We start from the raw sequence: 23,688 nt of genomic DNA on the forward strand, positions 1-23,688 counted from the left end.
CCAGATCCTGACGAGCATCCCACCCTGATCCTTCAGGTAAACAGCAGCAGCAGGGGCCTCGGCCATGACCTGCTTTCACCTGTAGGTGCGTGGGGTGCAGAGAGGGGAGAGGGCCAGGGCCCCATGGTTCTTGGAGAGCTGCTGGCGAAATCCTTTTATGGCCTTCAGCCTGTGGACTCCAGCATCCCCCTCCTCTGAGGAAAATCCACTGATAATGCATTGACCCATAATGCATTTCCACCCTTCTCTCCCTGATGGATCAATTCCGTTCCTGGATTATTTTTCCTGGGGCTCCGTCTAAGTCCTGAGAGGCGCCTCTCTTCTGGGTTTCAATGATGTGTGAATAACAGTAGCTATCGTCTGTCAAGCACAGACCACACCCCAGGCCTGAGAAGTGCTGGGTAGTGTCAGAGCTGCCATTCGTGTCCTCAACTCTCCCTACTGTGGTTCTAACCCTGACCAACGCTCTGGGAGGGAGGTGCTGGTAGGCCCAGGTGACAAATGAGAAATGGAGGCCCAGAGTTGCTCGGTGGCCATCCCCACAGGGGTCAGTGGTGGGCCTGGGAATGGCACGCAGTCTGTTTGACTCCAAAGATCTTTCTAGGGCACAACTGTCCTAGACTGCCTTCCCCTGTCAGTAGGAACCACCCCTGCTTACTTGGCAATGGGGTGAACTCCACGGCCGACGTGCTGGTGACCTTGCTGGGGTCCAGCTCCACACGGTGGTATTCAAAGATGGCCCTTCGCCGGGATTCTGAAACAGAGGCAGAGCCTATCATCAGGAACAGGTCCCGGGCAGAGGGCTCTGAGGCCTGTACCAGGAGCCTGAAGGGGGGCAAGAGGTTGTAGTGAGTGGAACTGAGGGCAAGAAGTAAACCCTTCAAGCTGGGATAATGATGCAGGTGCTGCTGGGAGACGGAGGACAGGTGGACAGGAGTTGACCTTGAGAGATCTGTGTGTTATCAGCAGGTTTAACTACTCGGTGCAGAGGCCTGGCTGCTCCTGGGGTCAGGACACAGGAGATGCCACGCTCCTGCGTGCCTTCGTGTCTTCACAGCTGCTGCTCACTTGACCTATAATGCATTTCCACCTTCTCTGCCTGTCAAGCTCACCCTCCTACATCCAGCTCAAAGGCTACTTCCTCTGACAAGCCCCCCTGGGCCACTCCCTCCTCTTCCCCACCCAGGCCAGGTGCTCTCTCCTACTGCACTCACCACCTTGTATGGTCGCTAGGTTTTATCTGGAGGGTGGGGGCATGAGGCTGTGAACCTCTGGTCCTGAACCTGACCCGCAGGGAGCACTCTGCACGTGTCTGTGGAAGGACAGGCTGACCTTGGAGAACCTCTTCCTTCCTGGCCAGAGCGGGGTTCAGGGCCTGGAGCCAGGCTTATGTCCTGCCTCAGTCCCTGCAGAAACTTCCTACAGGACCTCAGAGTCAGGACACCCAAGTTTTGATTTGAGTTTTGTTCCCAACTCACTGGACAACCTTAGGGTCTCAGTTTCTTGTCTGTGAAGTAGAAAGACAAAAAACACATGCTACAACCACCTTTGGAATTGTGGATGAAAAGACTTTTCCTAAAATGGCAATCTGAGGTGCTCTGACATTTCCCACCACACCTCCATAATCACCCAAGAACCATAACTTGGGGTTGGTTTCCTGTGGCTCTGAGAAGCAGGAAGCCAGCCCCTGCGCTTTGTGAACGGGTTCCATATGAGGGGAAAGGGCCACTTGGTGTTTGGTCGACCCAGCATCTTCTTCTTCCGGATTGCTTCTTCAATTCCCTTTGGGGGAACTTCCCCCACCCCCTGCCTACATGATCTGCGCAAGTTGCCTTCTTCCTCCATGACCCTGCCTCCCTGGCCACACAGTGATTGGTCCAGGGCTGAGCATCTGATGGAAGCTGGACCAATCGGAGACCTTCCCTGGGACTTTGCACCTGTAACCAAGAGCCCCCTTTGCTCTTTCCTAGTGAAGCTAAGATGCAAGCTTGGAATCCATGAATGGCCACAGTTCCAAGCTCATGGGGAAGGCCAGAAAGTGAAATTATCTTGTGGACAGAAGCAGAAAGGACGGTGGCATTCCAGGCTCTGCAGTTCCAGATGCTGCCCTGGTCCCTGTCTTGCCCGTTGTCAGCTCTCCTGTGCTCTGTGGGCTACTTCAGTATCCCCAGTGGACCCTTTCCCCCACATCACCTAGTCCAGTGGTTGGCAAACTCATTAGTCAACAGAGCCAAATATCAACAGTACAACGATTGAAATTTCTTTTGAGAGCCAAATTTTTTAAATTTAAACTATATCGGTAGGTACATTGTTATTAACTTAATTAGGGTCCTCCTAAGCTGGCCTTTGCTAAAAACATCCTCAATCTGATTGAGGTACGTTCGCTGAGGTCGACCCCTTCCAACTCTCCCATCCACACTCATCTTGTATACTTGTTTCGTCTATCTCCTTTCGTTCATCCTCTCTCTATGTCCAAACCATCTCAACATACCTTTCTCAACACTACATCTTCTTTCACTCCACAATGTTCCCTAAAATTAACTTAATAAACTTTACTGAAAGTTTTAAGTCAACTTCGCACTGTACGTGCGCGCCCGCACGTGGTATTTTGTGGAAGAGCCACACTCAAGGGGCCCAAGAGCCGCATGTGGCTCGCGAGCTGCGGTTTGCCGACCACGGACCTAGTCCGAGTTGGGTTTTTGTCAGTAGAAGCCCAGAGTAGGCGAGGATATAATTTTCTCATTCAGCTGAAGGTGGTTTGGAGGAAAGTTGGCAGTAGCATTCAGTTGGGGCATCCATGAAAGAGAGGGTGTCCTGTGCAGTTGCTGGGTGCCCGTTCCCTCCTTTATGAGGAATCTGATGCTGAAAAAATCTCTCATCTTGGGGTGGTGAACACACAATACAATATACAGAGGATGTATTATAGAATTGTACACCGGAAACCTATGTAATTTTACTGACAAATGTCATCCAAAGAAATTAAATTTAAAAAAAATTATATATAAAGAATATCTCAGCTATGTTTCTTTCATTACTTATTCCCTAATCTTGGAATTGTTCCCTCCTACTTAACCCAGCATTGAACCCCAGGTGGGTCTGGTGCCCAAGCGAGCTCTCTTCCCACCCACCCCGCTGCCCCCCCGCAGAGTAACGGCGGACACCTCGGCCCCTGAAACCCACGAGACCGCAGAACATCCTCGAAACACATTCCATGCAAACTGCTCTGGCTTCGATGCCAGCAACGCTCCCTTGGAACGAAACAGGAATCTGCAGCCCCACCGCGGAGGCCTGTGCCTGCGGTGCTGGCGCTCCCCGCTCCTGCCACCAGGAGGGTCTGTTACCCACGGGTCAGGGGCCGCTCTGGGCCGAGTGGGAAGGGGAGGAATGTGTGGGGACCCACAAGAATGTGGAGGAAGAGAAGTGCTGCCTCCGGAGGGGACCACACAGGGAGGGGCGGCTTAGGCTCCGCCCTCCCATCTGTGTGACCTTGGACACGGGACCAAGCTCAGTGAGCCTCATCCACAAATGGAACTAGTTATTCTACTCTTAGGGGCTGTTCTGGGAAGTCAAGTAGGCAACTCCGGCCGGAGGAGCCACTCACAGTGTGCGGCTCCTCTTCCTCCTCACCACCCGCTCCCTTTGTTTGGTTTTCCTGTGGCTGAGACTCCGGGGCATTTTCAGCCTCTCCCAGCCCCTCACACTCCTTCCCTCCCCCCACCCCAGCGTGTTTCTTGTCAGTGATTCTCCAGAGGGTCCCTCAGCTCCTCGGCAACTCCTGAGGATGCTGTGGATGGAGCGCCCCCCTGAGAGGCAGCTGACCCCGGGGGTATCGGTGACCCTCCTCTGAGCTCCACGGCGCCCCTTGCAATGCCCCGTGTCATCTGTTACACTGCCCCACCTACATTCACTTTGCTGGCCACCTGCCCCTCCAGGCCGCCAGCTCCCAAGGACAGAGCCTGCAGGTTACTTGTCTCTGCCTCCCAACCCCAAGCACCAGGCCCTGCACAATACAGGACATCAAAACACGACAGTAGCCCTAGCCGGTTTGGCTCAGTGGATAGAGCGTCAGCCTGTGAACTGAAGGGTCCCGGGTTTGATTCCGGCCAAAGGCACATGCCCAGGTTGTGGGATCGATCCCCAGTAGGGAGCATGCAGGAGGCAGCCGATCAATGATTCTCTCATCACTGATGTTTCTCCCTCTCCCTTTCTCTCCGAAATCAATAAAAATACATATTTTTAAAAAATGACTGTGCATGAATGCACGAATGGGTTACAGATAGAAAACCTCAGCAACATATTATAACTTCAGCCCGCAGCCCAACGAAAGCACGCCCTTCCTCCCCAGCCCACCACAGATTATGGCCTTTCTCCGAAGGGCCACCCCACTGGGCCAGCGAAGGCGAGACAAGTTACAGCTCCAAGGAGACGAGTTGGCTGGCGGGACTTTTCTGCCTGCAAGGATGCAGGGACAGCCACCCTCGGCTAGGACAGTGAAACGGAGGGACAAAGGGTCAGGGTTGGGGCACAAAAGGAGACAGGGGTTTGTCAAGGAAGCCGATGTCAGAGACCAAAAGCAGCATCCAGGGAAAGCGGGGTCCCCAGCAGAATCTGGGGGTGGGTCTCCCCACCAGTCGGGCTCAAAGTGGAGTTGGGGTTGTGCCTCAAGTGAGGGGCAGCCAGAGGTGGTCAGATGTCCTCCAAAGGCCACCACGGCCCTCCCAGCAGGGCAGGGGGACCAGTGTGGCAGGAAGGAGGCGGCGGGTAGGTGTGCGCAAACATACCTCTGATTTAAAATACTTGTTCATTTCAACCGCCAACGTATACTTATTTGAGCGTAAGGCTCTGGTCATACTTTTCTTTCTTCTACAAACAGAAGCCTTAACATCCCCGCGGGCTGATTTGCTCTTGGATTATTTTGCCAACATCTGGGGCCCGCCGGAGGACAATGACGTCTGTCGGAATGGCCAGCAGATCCCTCCCGGAACCGAGACGGAGGCCACCCCAAAGCCACATGTTTGGCCGTTTGAGACGTTCTGTTTTATCTCTGCTTCCACTCATCAAAGATTCAGAAATCCTAAGGTCCAGACACGGAGAGTCCTGCACCCGATTGAGAAACGCCCAGGGTGCAAAAGGGGTTTCCGTGTCCCGTTTGTTGCCACACAGACACCATGGAAACGGCCTCGTTCGAAAAGAGAGCTGCATCGTCCAGAAAAACCAGGTGGGTAGGCCCCGCTACCAACGTCCCTCCAAGATGGGTGGTTACGGTATAAACAAATGTCAGACGGTGGTCTGGGGAAAAGTGTTCACCCGCTCATTCATGTATTTGCTCATTTGGTTATTCCTTCAATAATTATGCATCGAGCCTCAGAGATAAACACAATGAGGGGCCTGCCAAGTAGGAAGGGGCAGACCGAGGAGAGGAAGCAAGAAATGGCCAGGCTCGGCGAGCAGCGCCGAGGGAAAAGCAGAAGCGGAAAGAGGGGAGGGAGACAGGGCCCCCAGACAGATACAAAGCTCCAGTGGAGGGTTCTGTGAAGGACCCTTTATCCAGAGAGGCCAGAGGCGAAACAGGCCCGACCCGGGGATGACAGGTCCCCGCCCACCACACCCTCACTTGGCTGGTCCTTCGCCCTCTTCTGCAGCCAGTTCCGGAGCCTCCCACCCAGCGGCCAGCACAGGCCTCTGACACATTTCTGGACTCACATCTGCCTTTGAAAGGAAAGGAAAGTTCTGGTAAAGGAGAAGGCCCACATGTGAAGGGCCATCCGAGGCCATTCTGGGGCCAGCCAAGGGGCAGTCTATAACTTGGAGCCTTTAATAATGAAATCTCCCTTAATTGATTCCACTTACTCAGAATCTGTCAGTTCTGACATTGGCTCCACTCAAGTTGCTTTTTTTACTGTCCATAAAAGAAAAGGTTTCTTAAACAAATGAATAGGTTGAGGAGAGCGGCTCCCGCCACGATGGAACAACAGAAGCGCAAGGGGCCAGAGTTGCCGCTGGTTCCGGTCAAGGGGCAGCGGCACGAGTTGCTGTTGGGAGCGGCGGGGTCGGGCCCCGGAGCGGGACAGCAGCAGGCGGCCCCGGGAGCTTTGCTGCAAGCGGGGCCTCCTAGGTGTTCCTCCCTTCAAGCCCCAATCATGCTTCTCTCAGGACATGAAGGGGACGTGTACTGCTGCAAGTTTCACCCCAATGGATCCACCTTAGCATCTGCAGGATTCGACCCCCTGATGTTGCTGTAGAAGGTCTATGGTGACTGTGATAACTATGCAACATTGAAGGGACACGGCGGAGCAGTGATGGACTATAACACAGATGGCAGTCTGCTCTTCTCAGCATCCACAGATAAACGGTGGCAGCGTGGGACAGCGAAACAGGTGAGCGGGTGAAAAGGCTGAAGGGACGTACTTCCTTTGTGAATTCCTGTGACCCGGCCAGGAGGGGCCCCCAGCGTGTCGGCACTGGCAGTGACGATGGGACCGTTAAGCTTTGGGGCATGCGGAAGAGAGCGGCCATGCAGACATTTCAGAATACCTCCCAGGGGTTGGCTGTGACCTTCAATGACACAAGCCATCAGATTATTCCTGGTGGGACAGACAATGATATCAAGGTCTGGGACCTGCGTCAAAACGAGCTGACCGACACCACGCGAGGCCATGCAGAGTCAGTGACTGGCCCGAGTGTACGTTCTGAGGGCTCTTATCTTCTGTCCGATGCAACGGACAATACAGTGCGGGCCCGGGATGTCCGGCCATTTGCTCCCAAAGAGAGATGTGTCAAGACATTTCAAGGAAGTGTCCACAACTTTGAAAAGAATCTTCTGAGATGTTCTTGGTCACCTGAGGGGAGCAAGATGGCAGCTGGCTCAGCCGACAGGTTTGTGTACGTGTGCGACACCACAAGCCGGAGGATGTGGTATAAGCGGCCGGGCCACGCTGGCCCCATCAGTGAAGTGGCTCTCCACCCCGGTGAGCCCATCGCTCCCTCAGCATCCAGTGCCAAGAGACTGAACATGGGGGAGGTCCAGTGAAGAAAGGAATGGAAGACTCCACGGCTGCCTGACCTCAGACTGCATCCGTGGCATCAAGTGGTGGCCAAGCCAGCATCCTCCCTTCAGATGCAGATCAAGAAACCAGGAGGAGGTGGCCGTAGCCCAACAACCACATGCGTCTCATTTCACCAGGATGGGTGATTAAAGCCAGCTTACAGAGGCCTCTAAAAACCGCCTGCCAGGTTTCAGGGACGGTTTGGTTTTTTCTTCTTTACTTTTTCTTTTTTCTTCAAAGGGACAGACGTTGGTTGGTTTGTAGCTTCCCGTTTTCTCATCCAGATTGAAGACAGGGAATGTAACTGAAATTTGCTTATTGGGGATTTATTTTAATAATTGGCTTGTATATTTTATTTCTGTGTTTCTCTGAGTCATTTCGTATTAAAAGCCAAATAGATGCCTTTTTACAAGAAAAACACACACACACACACACACACAAACGAAGAGAGGAGATGACATGGACGCCTGGGACCCCCTCCGGCCGAATGGAGAGTGGGTTTCGTGCGCCTCTGCAGAAGGATGCTGCTCACTGCACAGGACTCCTTTCCCGGCGTCAGTGCACCCTCTGCAGACTCCGCTCCAAGCCCGTTGTGGAGCACACAGCTAACTGGGGAGGAGGCGGATGAGCAGGTCGTGTGATGGGTTTAATAGTAAAGGTATTAACAACGTGCTAGGTGAGTGGAAAAGGACACCAAGGATTTTGTGGCAGGAAGGCGGCAACAGCTGAGCTTTGCCAATTGATAAAAGAGGGGTAGTGGATACAAGGAACTGTGTCACAGGGATTTAGATTGCCCTTGGCATGCTTGGGGAACACCGGGCATACACACCAGTGCTGCCCAGACAGAGTGGTGGGCAACAGGAGGGTTTGGAGCTGAGGCTAGAAAGTCAGGCTGCACGGGGCCTCGAATGCCACTCTAAGCATTGTGACTGGATGCTTCAGGCAACAAGGAGCCGGAGAATGACATGAGCAGATCTGTCTTGCAGTGACAAGAAGGACTGGGGGCCAGGCTCAGGCTTCTGTGGACACAACAGCCCAGCACAGAGCACGTGGAGTCACCAAGGCCAGCAGTTCCCACGACAGAGCCCCTGGGCCTTCTCCGGGTCTCTCAGGAACAGGCGCAGCTGCCCTCCTGTTTTTTCAGGTGCACGGTGCTTCCGCCCGCCCACCCCCCTTCGCTCCGCCTCCCTGCATCTCCCAGGCTTGCTCTCAAACAGCCTTTCATTCCAGAATCACAGAGAAGCCTCAGATGCAGGCACTCCCAGGGGATCCGACTTCCTCTAGTTCACCCTCATTCAACAGCTGGATCCAACACACATTTCCTGAGACTCTGCCGTGCACAGCCCTGGGAGGGAGACGCAGACGGAATGGACTGGATCCTGCCCAGCGGTTCAGTGATGCCTGGGGCGGTGGGAGTGGGCACCGCTGTCCTTCCTGCAAAAGGCTGGGGTGTGTGCACTCAGGGCTGTGGGTGTTTGGGGGACTGAGGAGGAAAGGACCACCCCTCTGGGTGGAATGGAAGTGGGTCAGACTCAGAAAGTCTCGAGGGTGGACCCAGAAGATCTGGTTTTCACGTCTCCCTTTCACAGCTGTGTGACCTCAAGCAAGTCACTCCACCTCTCTGAACCTCTGTGTTCATGTAGAAAGGGACAAACATACAGTCGTCCTCCCTTATCTGCGGGGATATGTTCCCCGGCCCCCAGTGGAGAGTGCCAAACCCTATCTATACTCTTTTTTCCTATACCTACATACCTGTGATAAAGTTTCACTTATAAAGTAAGCGCAGTAAGAGATTAACAACAACTAATAATAAAATGGAACAACTATAACAATATTCTGTCATAAAAGTTATGTGAATGTGGTCTCTCTCAAAATATCTTAGGCCTGTATTCACCCTGCTTGTGGTGATGTGAGATGGTACAGGCCTACGTAATTCGATAAGGGGAGGCAAATGATGAAAGGCATTGTGACATAGCATTAGGCTACTACTCATCTTTTGTTATTTTTATTTTTTATTTTTAATCCTCACCCAAGGATATTTTCCCATTGATTTTAGAGGGAGTGGAAGACAGAGGGAAAGACAGCGAGAGACATCGATGTGCGAGAAACACATCAACTGGTTGCCTCCTGCATGCGCCCTGACCAGGGCCCAGGCCAGGGAGGAGCCTGCAACTAAGGTACGTGCCCTGGACCAAAATCAAACCCGGGACCCTTTGGTCCTTGGTGGATGCTCTATCCACTGAGCCAGATTTGTGGGAAGCTGATATAGGGTTAAGCCTCGGACTGACCTGTGGGCAAAGACAAAAACAATTCCCAGCTTAGAGAGCACAGTCCTCTTAGCATAATTAGGCTTGACCTTGTATAAAGCTCCCTAGATCTTACTCGGGAAGCTAATGGGCTGAGGGAAGTGCAACAAGAACAAAAACAAGTGAAACTTACAACAGTGTAACTTACTGTGTAACTATAGAAACCACTACCTTGTTTACCGCTCACTATAAAATAAAGGCTCAGCTTGCCTTGGGATTCTCTCTCTGTGGCCTCAGCCAGGCACAGGGAAGATCCACGGAGACTAAGGAGAGCTAGAGAGTTCTGAACGCTGTCTCCGTGTAAAACATCCTTCGCCGACTCCGTCCACACCTTTGGGAACCCCTGGACCCCCGGGGCTGGACCCCAGCACAGATTGGCTACGGCTACTCATCTGTTTTTAGTTTTTAATTAAATGTATTTGGGTGACATTGGCTAACAGGATCATAGGTTTCAGGCTTTGATTTCTATGTTACAAGATCTGTGCACGGCACTGTGTGCCCACCACCCACGTCGAGTCATCGTCCATCACAATATATTAACCTCCCCCCCCCCATTCATCTCCTGATGAGACGGCTGCTAGGTGACTAAGGGGCGGGAGTGTACGCAGTGTGGATACGCTGGACAAAGGGATGATTTATGGCTGCTACTCAGAACGGCGTGCAACTTAAAACGTATGGTTTGTTTATTTCTGGAATTTTCCATTTAATATTTTTGGACTACGGTTGACTCTGGGTAACAGAAACCATGAAGAGCAAAACCACGGATAAGGGGGGACTATCGTACGTTCGCTTCCAATGTTGGGAGGAAGACCCAATAAGACACTGTAAGGCTCAGGGCCTGGGGACGGGGTTATAATCAGATGGGAAGCAGCCTGCCTCTGGGTATTCGCACTCTCCCGTCGCGTGTGGGCTGGGCCTTGTGACTTGCTTCCAACCAGTGGACTACGGCAAGGAGCGATCGGATGGCGCTTCTAAGATGAGGTGACAAAAGGCCTGGCTCCCATCTTACTCGCCCGCCCCTGCTGTCTGCCTTGTCTGCTCTGATGGGAGCCAGCTGCCGGGCTGGGAGCTGGCCTCGGGCAGGTCCGCGTGGCAGGAACTGAGCGGGGAGCTGGGTTCTGCCAAGACCATCCTGAAAGCGCTCGGAAGTGTATCTCTCCCCCAACAACGGTTGAGATGACCGTCGCCCTGGCCTGTGGGAGACCCTGAGCCAGAGGACCCAGCTAAGCTGCGCTTTGCTTCGTGATCCACAGAAACGCTGAGATAACGTGTTTGTTGCTTTAAGCCAGGAAGTGTCAGTGTGACTTGTTATGCAGCAGTAGCTAACAAATACAACCAGGGTGATACTGAGACCTCTAAGCACCCAGCTCAGCACCAGCGTTGATCAGTTAGAGCAGATGCGGTCAGCAGCAATGGAGCAGGGTCCTGCAGGTCCCCGCTGAGCCGCCAGCTAGAGCACGGGTTCAGGAAGGGGGTCTGGGGAGGGGCAGGGGAAGTGGTGGGGACCCATCTTATGGGAATACTCACACAGGGGCGTAAAAGTACCTACTTGCAAGAATATTCACTGCAGCATTGTTTTTTATTTTATTTTTTTGTTAATCCTCAGCCAAGGATATTTTCCCATTGATTTTTAAGAGTGGAAGGGAGAGGGAGACAGTGAGAGAGAGAGAGAGAGAGAGAGAGAGAGAGAGAGAGAGAGAGAGAGAGAGAGAGAGATACATCGATGTGAGAGAAACACATCGATTGGTTGCCTTCAGCCTGCAACCGAGGTACATGCCCTTGACTAGAATTGAGCCTGAGACCCTTCAGTCCACAGGCCAACGCTCTATCCACTGAGCCAAACTAGGGCCACTGCAGCATTATTTGTTGCAGCAAAAGATTAGAAACAACTGAAAAGTTTGCACACAGGGAACTGGTTAAGTTAAGGACGTCCATGCCGTGGGTATCATGCAGCCAGTGGACAGGATGAGAAATGTGCTGACGTGGAACGAGGGGCAGGATGTACTTTGTTCAGGAGAACATGGCATCATAGACCACCATTTGTGTTAAATGTATGTACATACACAGATCTGAGGGCTTGTAGCTCTAGAAATAACCTGGTAGCCCTGGTTGCCTCAGAAAGGGAAACTGGGGTGGGGGTAAGGGATGGGAGAGAACCCCGATTTTTCTGTCCCCTGAGCCCCCTGTGATGTTCCTCCCATCACCTGGGTGGGTGGGGAGGCAATGATGGCTGTGTTCTGGGGAGACTCGTAAACCCTAACTTGGTGTCTGGAGCTTCTGTAAATGGGGGGGTGCTGAGTGGCAGGGCCCCGGCTCATCTGCCTCCAATAACCAGAGCAGTGCCTCCTGCTGAGCTTTTATTGGGAAAATGGTTTCTCTGCTTTAATGAAGAAGCCTTGGGACCTCGCGACGCCCCCTTTCTTCCCTCAGTTCCCACTCAACTCTCTACTCATCCACCTGCTCCCCGCCACCCCCAGCCCCAGCCTGGGTCCGTGTGAGCTGAGTCCAACCCAGTGGAGGTCTCTGCTGGCTCCCTGGGGACTCACCTGGAACGTCCGGGGACGTATTGAGCGTCATGAAGGCGTCCGATAGGCCGGCTTTGACGGGGTGCTGGGAGGAGCTGATTTCCAGGACAGACATGGGGATCTGCAGCAGGGAGAAGAGGCTCCATCTATCCCCAAACCCTCTCGGGCCAGCCTAGCTTCCCCTCGGAGCCCCAGCCCCACCTGCCTGCTTGGCACCGCCTCCTGGAGGGTGTGGAGACCTCTCACACCCAAGGCCTCCCCCATTCAAATGCCAAGTCTTCCCCACACCACCCCCAGCACATTTCCTTGCTCTACACTCCATCTTCGTGAATGGCATCTCCACGCAGGCCTGGGAGTCACCCCTGCCCTTCCCTTTTCTTCATTTCCCCCCCTCTTCCATCTAATACATCTCTAAATCCTGTTAATTAACCAGCTAACTGGCTCTCAAATCTGTCTAGTTCTCTCAACCGTCCCCCACCAGACTCCAAGTTGGCAACATCTCTTTCCTAACTCATCTCCCAGCATTCCCTCTGAGCCCCCAACAATCTGTTCTCCGCTCAGAAGCCAAAGTGACCTTTGTGGAGGGCAAATCGGGGGTGCCCTTGCCCTGTCTTGCCCCTCACTCTCTCCCCTCCGGCCGTGCTGCCTTCTCTCAGTGCTGTGTACCAGCCAGGATCCATCCTGTCACAGGACCTTTGCACATGCTTTTCTTCCTCCCAGAACACACTTCACTCTCCTCTTCGCTTCCTTAACTCCTATGCCTCCTGCAGATTTTAACTCTTTTCCTTAGGAGCCTCCCCCGGCTCCCACTGAGAGAAAGAGCCCATGACAGGCTCCCATGGCACCAGGCACCTCTGCTTAGGACCACGTGTTACCGTGACAATTTTACATCTGTCTCTGCAATTGCTGTCCATCGTCTCAACAAGACTGACCCTCTACGAGGGCAGGGGTCACAACCAACTTACGAACTGCGGATCCCCAGCATCACGCCCTCTGCCAGGCACAGTTCAGATTCCCTACAAGGGCTTGCTGAACGGGGAAACAGCTCCCCGGGACCCAGGCCTCTCTCACTCACCTCTTTGTAGCCAAACACAATGCGGCCGTCACGGTGCAGAGCCGCCTGGAAGGTGAAGCTGCCCCTGTCCTCCCGGCCTTGGAGGTAGACATGGTCCCACTGAACAACAAAGACGGTCCCTGTGGAGAGCAGCACAGACCTGGCTGTCGGGGAGGTGGTGCAGGGGGAGGGCGCTGCAGGAACCGTGGCCCGCGTGGATTGTCACGGGCCGGGCCCCGTAGGGACGATGGGGGCAGTTTGCAAATCTGACTGAAGGCAGGAGCTGGGCAACCCACCAACATCAGCCTGGCTCCCACGCTGGGGAGGAACCAGAACACCCTATTTCAGCCCCAGATACCAGGCCTGAGCGTCTCTCGCCCCAGGCACGCCCCTGCCTGCCTATCCCGACCCTTGAGATAAAAAGGAGGAGCAATAGAAGGAATGCCAGTTCTGGGATGGGAGGGTGGGTGTTTGGGGGACAACGTGGCGAGATTAAGAAAGAATAAAGGTCCCTAGTATTTGTTTCACCTCTACGAAGAGCCAAGCATGTTCATCTCGTTATCTCCTCAGATCCTGCTAGGAGCCGGCATCCTGTCGCCAGCGTACAGGCGAGGAAACAGTACAGAAAGGTGGGGTGGCTGCCTTGCTGTGTGACTGTGCCAAGTCCCTGGCCCTCTCTGGGCCTTGCACGTATCTAACGGGGCTGGGCCAGGGGAGCCTGGTGCGAGGGGACTTAGACTCTGCCGTCTGGCCTCACCATTGTCAAAGTAAGCCACTGTGGAGTTGTCGGAGTAGCCGGGGTTGAAGTTGGCCATGAGCGGGGCCACGTACTGAGTCGCCGTGAGCATCCGATGGGTCACGTCACCAGTGAAGATGAAGCCTGGAGGGGAGAAGCGCAGAGGAACCACCGGCCATGGCCCAGAGGGGTCGCTCCTATGCTCGTCCCCCAAGGGCAGACGGAGCAGTGCAGGCAGGCAAGGCTTGAACCTCTGTCCCCTCGGCCCAACGGGTGGGCTCAGGGTCCGGTGTGTCTGAAGCAAAAGGGTCCCAGACCAGAGAAGGTCCTCCCTGCCCCTCAGGAGGCACAAATCCCCCCTTTCCCTTTCCCTGGGAACACGCACAGGAATCAAAGATGGGCTCCTGCTCAGAGCCGTCTCCTTTCCCCTCCCAATCACAGACTCAGAAGCACAGGGACCACGGGGAATGCCCACACCTGCTTGAGCTGGCCCAGAGGGACACACACACACACACACACACACACACACACGGACAAGTCCGCGTCCGCTGATGAGACCGAGGTATTCGGTCTCCCTCCTAGAGTGGGCTCCCGAGACAGCCAAAGGTGGGTCCCCCTCCATTCCATCTCCAACGACCCTCCCCAGGTAGGGCCCCCAAGTTCCGGCTGAGAGCTCCAAATCCTCCCCCAGCCCTACTGGCACAGCCTTACCTCCGGTTGCTATGGTGATCTGCCGCAGAGGATGCCCGTAGAAAGGGAAATCGAAGGACAAGACCACTCTCTGCGGGGGATGGGAGAGAGTCAGCAGGGGCCAGGCTACAGGCCAGGGGGCTGGGCATCTACACTACTCCATGCTTGTCTGGACAGGGCGGGGGGCAGGCTGCCAGACCACAGGTGGGCACCCCAACTCAGGCCAAACCACCCAGAAACCCCCTGAAGGCACCTCCCAGATCACAGACCCTAGGCCAGTGATGGCGAACCTATGACACGCGTGTCAGAGTTGACACGCGAACTCATTTTTTTGGTTGATTTTTCTCTGTTAAATGGCATTTAAATATATAAAATAAATATCAAAAAATATAAGTCTTTGTTTTACTATGGTTGCAAAGATCAAAAAATTTCTATATGTGACACGGCACCAGAGTTAAGTTAGGGTTTTTCAAAATGCTGACACGCCGAGCTCAAAAGGTTCGCCATCACTGCCCTAGGCCATGCCCACTGACCAGGCGGTGTGGGTTGTCCCCAGCCTCCCGGCCCAGGGCAGCGCTGCCAGGAACTGGGCACTCACCGAAGCCTGCCGGTGGGTGTTGGAGAGGATTCTGTGGACCTTCACGTGGCTCCGGTTGGCCTTGGCCACGTCCACCCACAGCTCCCGGCTGCGAGGCTCGCTGGGGCCGTACAGACGAGACACATAGTAGCTGTGGTTGTCCTCCTGTCACCACCCAAGACAGAGCCCACCGGAGGCATGAGGGGTCAGGCCTGCCAGGAACCACCTCTGTGCCCCCCCGGCCCAGACCACTGGGTATAAGAAATCCTGGCCCTCCCAGGAAGCGGGACCGGTGGCCCAGGTGGCTGGCGTAGGCCTGGTAGCCCCTGGGCCCCCAAAAGCTTAGTACTTGGCCTCTAGCTGTGCCCATGCAGCGCCGGCCCCAGCCAGACCCACACCTGCTGTCCTCAGGCTCCGCCTGCCATTCCCAGAGAGGCCAGGAGGCTTCTCCTGCAGCCGAGTCCCCGTAAAGCAGAGCTCGGCTTGAGGCACCAAAGAGAAACAGAGCAGCCCCAAACAGAGCCCTCACCTTCAGGGAGCTCCCAGACTGAGGGGGAGAGCTCCCCTGCTCTGGGAAGTAGCATATATATAGTTGATTTTAGAGAGGAAGGGAGATGGAGAGAGAGATAGAAACATCAATGATGAGAGAATCATTGATCAGCTGCCTCCTGCACGCCCCACACGGGGGATCGAGCCTGCAACCTGGGCATGTGCCCTGACCGAGAATCGAACCATGACCTCCTGGTTCCTAGGTCGATGCTCAACCACTGAGCCACGCCAGCCGGGCTGGGGAGTAGCCTTTTTAAGGGAGAAGAAAACACTGCATCTTAGAAGCTGCCAGTCTAAAGATGGAGGCAGGCCCTTGATCTTGGGGAGTTGCTAGACTGAGGGAGGAGGCGGGACTTACGCAAACAGAACACACAGACACAGACCCGCACGCCGAGGGATGACACAGGGCCCACACTGCAGTCACTGCAGGGCTGAGAAAGGGGGAGAAGCAGGAAGAACCTCTAACCTCCACTCTGTGCCCAGTGCGGACAGAATAAAGAACGAGCCAGGACACAGCCGCCGGGCGTGACTCCCGCAAGGCCTGTCCTGCACAGGAGTGTTCAGCGCCAGGATCGCAGAGGCCGGGAAACGATGGGCAGAGAGGGGGCGATGTCACAGCATTTTAGCAGGCGGGGGTGGGGGGCGGGCAGCCTTAGGAGAAACGGAGGCAGAGCGGGCAGGTTCACTTGGCAGCTGCCGCGGAGATGGGGCTGCTGACCCGTGAGGAGCCCCGGGCGTCGTGGGTCATCAATCAGGCTGCCCAGCGGCAGCGGCTGCAGACACAGCAGACAGACCACGTTCACTCTGCCAGCTGCCAGCTGCCCAGCCAGCCCTTGCCCTGGGCCCAGCATGAGCAGGGACGGGATGCCTGCTCTCCCCACCCCCCAGCAGGGAGTATCTGCTCTTCTGACAAGTGACACTGTGGGAATCTGGGTCGGGCAGAGCTGGGGAAGTTGAGCAGAAGACACGGGTAGACGGGGGTGGGGGGTGGGGGTGGGAGGTAGATTTCACACTACCATTGCCTGGTTCCACGTCCATCAAATAAGTTTAAAACCACATCGCTCTGCTCACAAGCCACTGGGCTCCCACTGCCCTCGTGACAGAACCCAAACCTCAGCCTGGCATGCAAGGCCGCATCAGTAGCCAGCTCTGCATTCTCCCTGGCTTCCCTTCTCTCTCCTTCTCTCCTTCCCCTGGGCATCCTTGTGCCCCCACCCACCAGACCAGGTCCTCTGCAGGCTCGGGCCACCAGTGGTCACTCAGGCCTTTGCACATGCTGATCCTCCTGCCTGAAATGACCTTCCTTGCCTTCTCCCCCTGATCGATTCCTGTTCCTTTAATGCTCAGCTTAAACTTCACCTTTTTAAAATGTTGTTATTGATTTTGAGAGAGGAAGGGGATAGAGAGATAGAAACATCAGTGAGAAGCATCATCTATCAGCTGCCTTCTGCACGCCCCCTACTGGGATCGAGCCCCAAACCTGGGCATGTGCCATGACTGGGAATTGAACCAGCAACCTCTTGTTTTTGTTTTAAATATATTTTTATAGATTTCAGTGAGGAAGGGAAAGAGAGATAGAAACATCAATGGTGACAGAGAATCATTGATCGGCTGCCTCCTGCATGCCCCTCACTGGGGATCAAGCCCGCAACCTGGGCATGTGCTCTGACCAGGAGTTGAACCATGACCTGGTTCATAGGTCGATGCTCAACCACTGAGCCATGCCAGCTGGGCCCTTCTGCCCTTTTATAAGAGAAGAAGGGACCGGTGCCTGGCATTGGGTTGAAATGTTGGAAATAAACCGTCTCACTAATTCCTGGGCACCTTTTCATGACTGTGGGTGAGGGGGAAGTGGGTGGCCCAGCAGAGCAAAGCCGCGTCTAGGGGCCACTCCTCTGTGTGCTCTCCTCAGACACATTGTGTCTCACAAAGACGGATGAATGTTCCAGCCCCAACCCCGTACCTGCGGCTGCGACCTTATTTGGAAATAGTCTTAGCAGGCCCTAGTTCCAATGATGGATGTCCTCATAAGAGGAAGGAGAGGGAGACTTGTTTACAGAGCCACGGCGGCCACACAGGGAAGAAGGCCATGTGACAACAGAGACAGAAATCGGGGTGAGGCAGCTTAGGAGCCAAGGAACACCCAGGGGTGCCAGGAGCCACCAGAAGCTACGAGACGCGAGGAAGGACTCTTCCCTGAGCCCTGAGAGGGACCATGGCCTGGCTGGTGGCTCGATTCAGGCTCCTGGCCTCCAAGGCTGTGAGAATACATCGCTGCTGTTGTCAGCCACCCAGTCTGTGGTCATTTGGAAACAAAGGCATTTGCCCACGGGGTGTGGCTGCGGCTCAAGCGGGGTGACCCCGAGCCGTCTCCCCGTTCCGTGTCACTGCCCTGCGGCTGCCCAGCTGCTCTCAGATTGAAGGCCACACTCCTCACCACGACTCACTAGGCCTGGCGTGGCAGGCCCGGATGTTGCCTACCCACTCTCCATTCCCCCTCCACTTCTTCACGAGCAGAACATGGATTCTGGAGCAGCAGCAACGGAGCCAGCTAGAAACCTCATCCCCTGGATGGGTTACGTGCGACACATGTGACATGGGACAGGGGCTGGCCAATGAGACAAACGGAAGGTTCTAGTGGCGCCTTTTGAAAGGGGTCAAATTCGACTGCTTGGCCCTCTTGCCTTTGCCCTTCTTATCCCTGCCTGGAATGGAGGTGTGATGGATGGAGCTCTGGCAGCCATCCTGTGAGCATGAGGACAAGAGCCACAACCTAAGGATGGCGGCGGGAAGAGCTGGTTGGAACCTGGGCCCCTGATGAGGGATGCTCGTTAGGTCCTTGGATTCAGCCTTCAGTTACACACACACACACCCTCCCTTCCCCTGCTCTCTGCACTCCAGCCCGGCTCGGCTTCTCTCGGTTTCTGAACTCGCCCAGTGCTTGTCTGTCTCAGGACCCTGGCACTTCCTGTGCCTCTTCCATTCAGAAGCCGCCTCCCCTTCCCGTGCCTCGGGCCTCAGCTTCGCGGTCCTTGCCTCCCTGAAACCCCGGTTACACTCTCGTCACCCCCTGGGCTTCTCCCGCTCCACGGGCCGCACACTCCTGGTGACTTATTTGGCTTTTAGACTTATCTCCACACCTGCCTTTCCGACAAGTTGCCCACAGGTGAGGTCAGCCTTTATCTCTGGAGTTGAAGCACGGAGTACGTGCTGAGTTGGAGGATTTGTTAATGAGTGACCATTCCGAGTTTCATAGTATAGTGCGTCCAAGGCCTGCCCACCCGGTCTGATTGCTGCCGCCACGTGTTCTGGTGCCTGGACGGCAAATTACTCTATCAACTCAATGCAAAAAATCAGCGGAGAGACAGCTGGTATCTCAAAAAACCCGTTAGTCGGTACAGCTGCCCACGGGGAACCCGAGCAAGCCTGTGCTTGACCTGCCCACCCGGTCGAAGGGGCCCGTTTCCATCCCCTGCTTCCCGGGACGCCCCCGGGAGAGCGTGCACTGAACCGCACGCGGTGGAAATGAGGCCCGGACAGAAGCCACGCTCTGCCGCTGTGAAGCCCAAACATGCTGACATGTGTCTCGCCTAAGAGGCAAGCAGTGGGGTGACTGGGGACGCGGCTCACCAGCCCGTTGCTCCGACTCCTCTATTTCCCACGAAGGAAAATGGCCCACCCCCCAGCTGGTCCTGCTCCGCTGAGGAGCCGGGCTGGTGCTGCCAGGGATCCTCGGACAGAATCACCTCACTCTTGGAGTTCCCAAGGACACACAGTGGCGTCTTCACTGACAAAAGGGCTTTGTCTACGACTCGAGGAGAGTCGGAAACTAAAGAAGCTGCTGCCTCTACCTCCTAAACCAGCGGTTCTCAACCTGTGGGTCGCCTAAGACCATTGGAAAACATATAATTACATATTGTTTTTGTGATTCATCACTATGCTTTAATTATGTTCAATTTGTAACAATGAAATTGGGGGTCACCACAACATGAGGAGCTGTATTAAAGGGTCGCGGCATTAGGAAGGTTGAGAACCACTGTCCTAAACAGTTTCTCTCCTGTGAGCCAGCAGGTCCCTGCACAGACATACCACGCGCAGGCCGGGTGGCTGAGGCCCAGGCTCTGCTTCAGGCCTCGGAAGTGCCAAGTGCAGCGGGTCTACCCGAGGAAGGGCTGCCTCCGGGCGCAGCAGCACGCCGAACCTGCCCGAGTCCCACACAGGCCCCAGCACCCCACCACTCCTGGCGGGTGACTGAGGGTCCCCAGGGCAGTGAGCCAGAAGCTGTCTCTATCTAGATTCTAGAGCCCTGGCCCGGGGATGCTCCATGGTGATGGGGGAGGCCAAACTGCGGCCTAGAGAGGAAGGGACAGCTTGGAGTGGGGGTCACTCCTGGGCAGAGCCAAGAACAAAGTCCGAAGGGTTGCGGGGGAGGGTGCTGGGGGAACTGGAGGAAAGAGAAAGGCCGCCAGCGTTGGCAGAGCTGTGACACTTGCATTTCAGATGCATCACCGCATGATAACCCTGGCTGGTGAGTACCAACATGAGTCCCGTTTCCTAAATGGAGAAACTGAGGCCTACGTATCTATCTGCAACCAGGTCAGTCTCAAACACGGTGCCTTTCCCTCTGTTTACTGCTTCTCAGGCCTTTAAGTCACTGCCCCACGAGAAGAAGACTTAGGCCACCTGGCTGTCATGGGTTAAAATGTGTCCCATCAGAGGGACCAGCACGGGTCCTTTAAGGAGCACAGAGCTCAGGGGCCGTGGCGCATTCTCCTCCTCACCCCTAGCACCTGCCTGGCACCGAGCATATTGTAGGAGTCAGGAGTCTGCCTGCCACGTGAGTTCAATCACTCAGATCCCACAGCTGGTGGTGCCGCAGGCTGCTCGGAGAATGTGCGGCACGGCTCCAGCAAGGAGAGCTTCCCCCCACCCCCGATGTCAGGCGGCACCAAAACCTCTTGTGAAGGACCCGCTGCCTCCTCTGGGAACCCAAGTCCATAGAAAGCATTCCCATTGCTGGGACAACCTGCACACAGGAAGGCGCCTCCCGATTCCTCAAGCTTGTGGAGGGAGGGGGCGGCAGGGGGGTGGGGTGGGGGTGGGGAGAGGCCACACGCTGACCTGACAAGCTCAGGGAAGGCCTGCATGGCAGCCTTGCAAACTTAAAGACCTAAAGTAACCACAAAGGATGGGCTGAAATTAAAACTTTAACTAAAAGCAGTTATGGTGGGTAGTCATGTCCTAGGCCGGTATTTTCACTGATGAGATCCATTTTTACCTTAACTGAGCCTATTGTCTTTTTGCATCTAGGACAGTGGTTCTCAACCTTCTGGCCCTTTCAATACAGTTCCTCATGTTGTGACCCAACCATAAAATTATTTTCGTTGCTACTTCATAACTGTAATGTTGCTACTGTTATGAATCGTAATGTAAATATCTGATATGCAGGATGGGCTTAGGCAACCCCTGTGAAAGGGTCGTTCGACCGCCAAAGGGGTCGCGACCCACAGGTTGAGAACCGCTGATCTAGGATAACATATCCTTGAAATGTCTGGGTCACTTGTAACTTCCCTTTTTCCGGACCCCTTGGGGCATAACCTAGTGTTGCCTGGGCGCCAGGACAGACAACACAAATTCCTTCATTGTTGCTGTTATCTTGTTAGTTGTTGACTATTAACTACCCTGCACCCCCTAAGTATGTGTCTTTCATTTGACTTCTTATCCAATCCCAGGGGTTTGCCCACTCTGCTTTCTGCCTCCTCCCTAATCCATCACCAATGGATTTCACATAACCCACCTACGTCCCCTCCTTCGACTGCAGTGTATAAAAATAGATGGAAAACACGCCGTTCTCTGGAGCGTTATCCCAATCCCAACCGGTTGAGATACTGCTTCCCGGCAATTGTCGACAGGTGGCTCCAATAAGCTCACAAAAATTCTTTGCAGGTTTGAATGTTTTTACGTTAACAAGCGCTTCTCCGGGAAGTGAAGCTAACATGGGGGACGCTTCGGGGCCAGGACGAGCAGCCTGGCTCCCCTCAGCGTCAACGTGGGAGAAATGCCTTCGGGCAAGGTCCGCAGGAAAGAGAAGGAGGACCTTACAGGCATCTGACTTCAATATGTATGTGCAGGGTACATGAAAAGGAGTTGAGATTTGAGGCGGGGGCGGGGGGTGGGGGGGCGGGTTGGGGTGAGAAACTAGAGAGACAGAGACAGCAGCCCTGGTTTCTGACAGCTTTTCAGGTCCTTCATCTCCTCCCTGGAGCCCAGAGTAGGTCCCTGCACCCTCAATATAAACCTTCTCCCGAGACGGCTCAAGTGGCTCCTTGGAACCAAAAGGGCCCTGACCAGAACAGTCTTGCTCACGGGGTGATCAGAGGAAGGACTTCCAGGGACACCCCGATAGCCCTGCTCCAGCACAGACAGTGCGAGTCCGAATGGGAAGAGAATGAGAAGACAGAAGTGAGAAACCCCGCTTCTGAGAGAACTTTCCCCTGGCAACGCCGGCCCCCAAGGTTTTTTGATTCTACAAAGTCAATCACTGCTGGCTGCTTCTTCTTCTTCTTCTTTGTTTTTTTTTTCATGAGAGAAAGTCTATTTAGAAGCCACAGAGGTAGAAGTGAGCCATAGAAGAAGTGGGTTCAGGAAACAAACTACAGAGGCGAAGAAAGGGAGCTTCGGAGAGGAAATGAGGGTGACTTGCTTCGGCGGGAGAAGAGGGAAGTTGACGGTGAGGGCTGGCTCTTAGGAGTGAGAGCCCTGCTGGGTCCTCCGCCCGAGGGCTTTATAGGGTGGATCGCAATAGAATATTCATCAGCTCTCCAGGTGTGTCCTCTCTGGGTCGTGGTTTCCACTGATTGGTCAGCTCGGCTCCAGGACAGGGGGTCATTAGTCAATGCAGCTGGCCCTGAGGTCAGCCACAGCTTCTCTTGTCTGGTTTCGCAGCTTTTCTGGGCCTGGAGCTGAAACACAGCTGAAGCCTAGATGGATGTGATGAGGGCCAGGATCTCCTTGTCCTGGGGGCGTAATGCTTAAGGGAGTGTTCATGCAGGGGCCCACCCGGGAGTCACAGGAATCCATTCTTTGCCACCACCCCCCGTTCATCCTCTAAGGGGGTCTGCCACATGACTAGCAACATGCCAGGGGAGGAAAGGTCAGGGGAGGGTCCAAACCGAATGGCAAGCTGCCGGCTTCTTGAGTGACCACCGGACAAGAGTCACGTGGTCTGGAATTCTCCAAACCCGGTGGCACCTCCCCTCTACCACTGCAGGCCCCCGATCATGCTGCCACTGGCACCAGCAGTGTTTTGTGTGCGTATGTGTGTTTAAGTATACAGTGGGGCCTTGACTTACGAGTGTCCTGACAAAGGACTCTTTTGACACTACGGTGTCGGGTGAATTTCCCGCCAAAATATAAGATGGCGCGTTAAAATGCCTATATCTTTTGAAGTATGGGTTCGATTGAAATGAAATATTTGGTAATACGCAGTTACAATCGGCCCGAGTTTACACGTTTCCCGCACTCCACCGCAAATCTATATGAACCGAGTTTAAGACGGCTCCCGCGGAGTACGCGCAATTCACGCGAGCCGACTTAACTCGTTTCCCGCAACCCAAGTGTTGAGATACCAGCTGTCTCTTGGCCGATTTTTTTCATTGAGTTGACAGAGTAATTTGAGTTAACGAGCTCCTTAACGAGCTCCTTAACGAGCTCGGTCTCGGAACGAATTAAACTCATAAGTCAAGGCCCCACTGTATTTTTATTGATTTCAGAGAGGAGGAGAGAGGGAGAGAGAGAGAGAGAGAGAGAGAGAAGCATCAATGATGAGAGAGAATCATCGATCAGCTGCCTTCTGCACGCCCCACACTGGGGATCTAGCCCGCAACCCGGGCATGTGCCCTTGACTGGAATCAAACCCGGGACCCCTCAGTCCGCAGCTGAGGCCTAGACGCCCTATCCACTGAGCTGAACCAATGACCATCCTCTCCTTCTTCCTTTAGTAGCAGAACCTCCCGATTTTAGAGAAGCACATCGCCACCCAGTTAGACTTTTCCCAGTCCTCCTTACAGCTGGCGTGGCGAAAGGACTGGCCAATGGAAGGCGGGCAGAATGACTGCCCTCAATGGGAACAGGGGGGGGGCCCTCGCCTTGCTCGGTAACCGTTGGCCGGGATGCAGCTGTGATGGTGGGAGCCGCAGCAGCCAT

The 23,688-nt window shown here is 54.6% G+C and overlaps 1 protein-coding gene and 1 pseudogene across 1 annotated transcript in view; one reads left to right on the top strand and one right to left on the bottom strand.

Moving 5' to 3' along the window:
* PLXDC1 (plexin domain containing 1) overlaps positions 1-23,688 on the bottom strand; it is a gene marked incomplete at its 3' end in the record, with an annotated part of 25,885 nt that extends 2,197 nt beyond the window's left edge. Inside the window, 7 exon segments of the mRNA XM_014450340.2 lie at positions 659-754; positions 11,899-11,998; positions 12,953-13,071; positions 13,689-13,811; positions 14,379-14,448; positions 14,956-15,099; positions 23,551-23,688. Of these exon segments, the coding sequence (XP_014305826.2) occupies positions 659-754; positions 11,899-11,998; positions 12,953-13,071; positions 13,689-13,811; positions 14,379-14,448; positions 14,956-15,099; positions 23,551-23,688 (790 nt within the window).
* Positions 5,964-7,030, top strand: LOC102442454 (annotated as a pseudogene).

Source organism: Myotis lucifugus, unplaced genomic scaffold, assembly GCF_000147115.1.
Source record: "Myotis lucifugus unplaced genomic scaffold, Myoluc2.0 scaffold_2044, whole genome shotgun sequence".
Taxonomy (NCBI): domain Eukaryota; kingdom Metazoa; phylum Chordata; class Mammalia; order Chiroptera; family Vespertilionidae; genus Myotis; species Myotis lucifugus.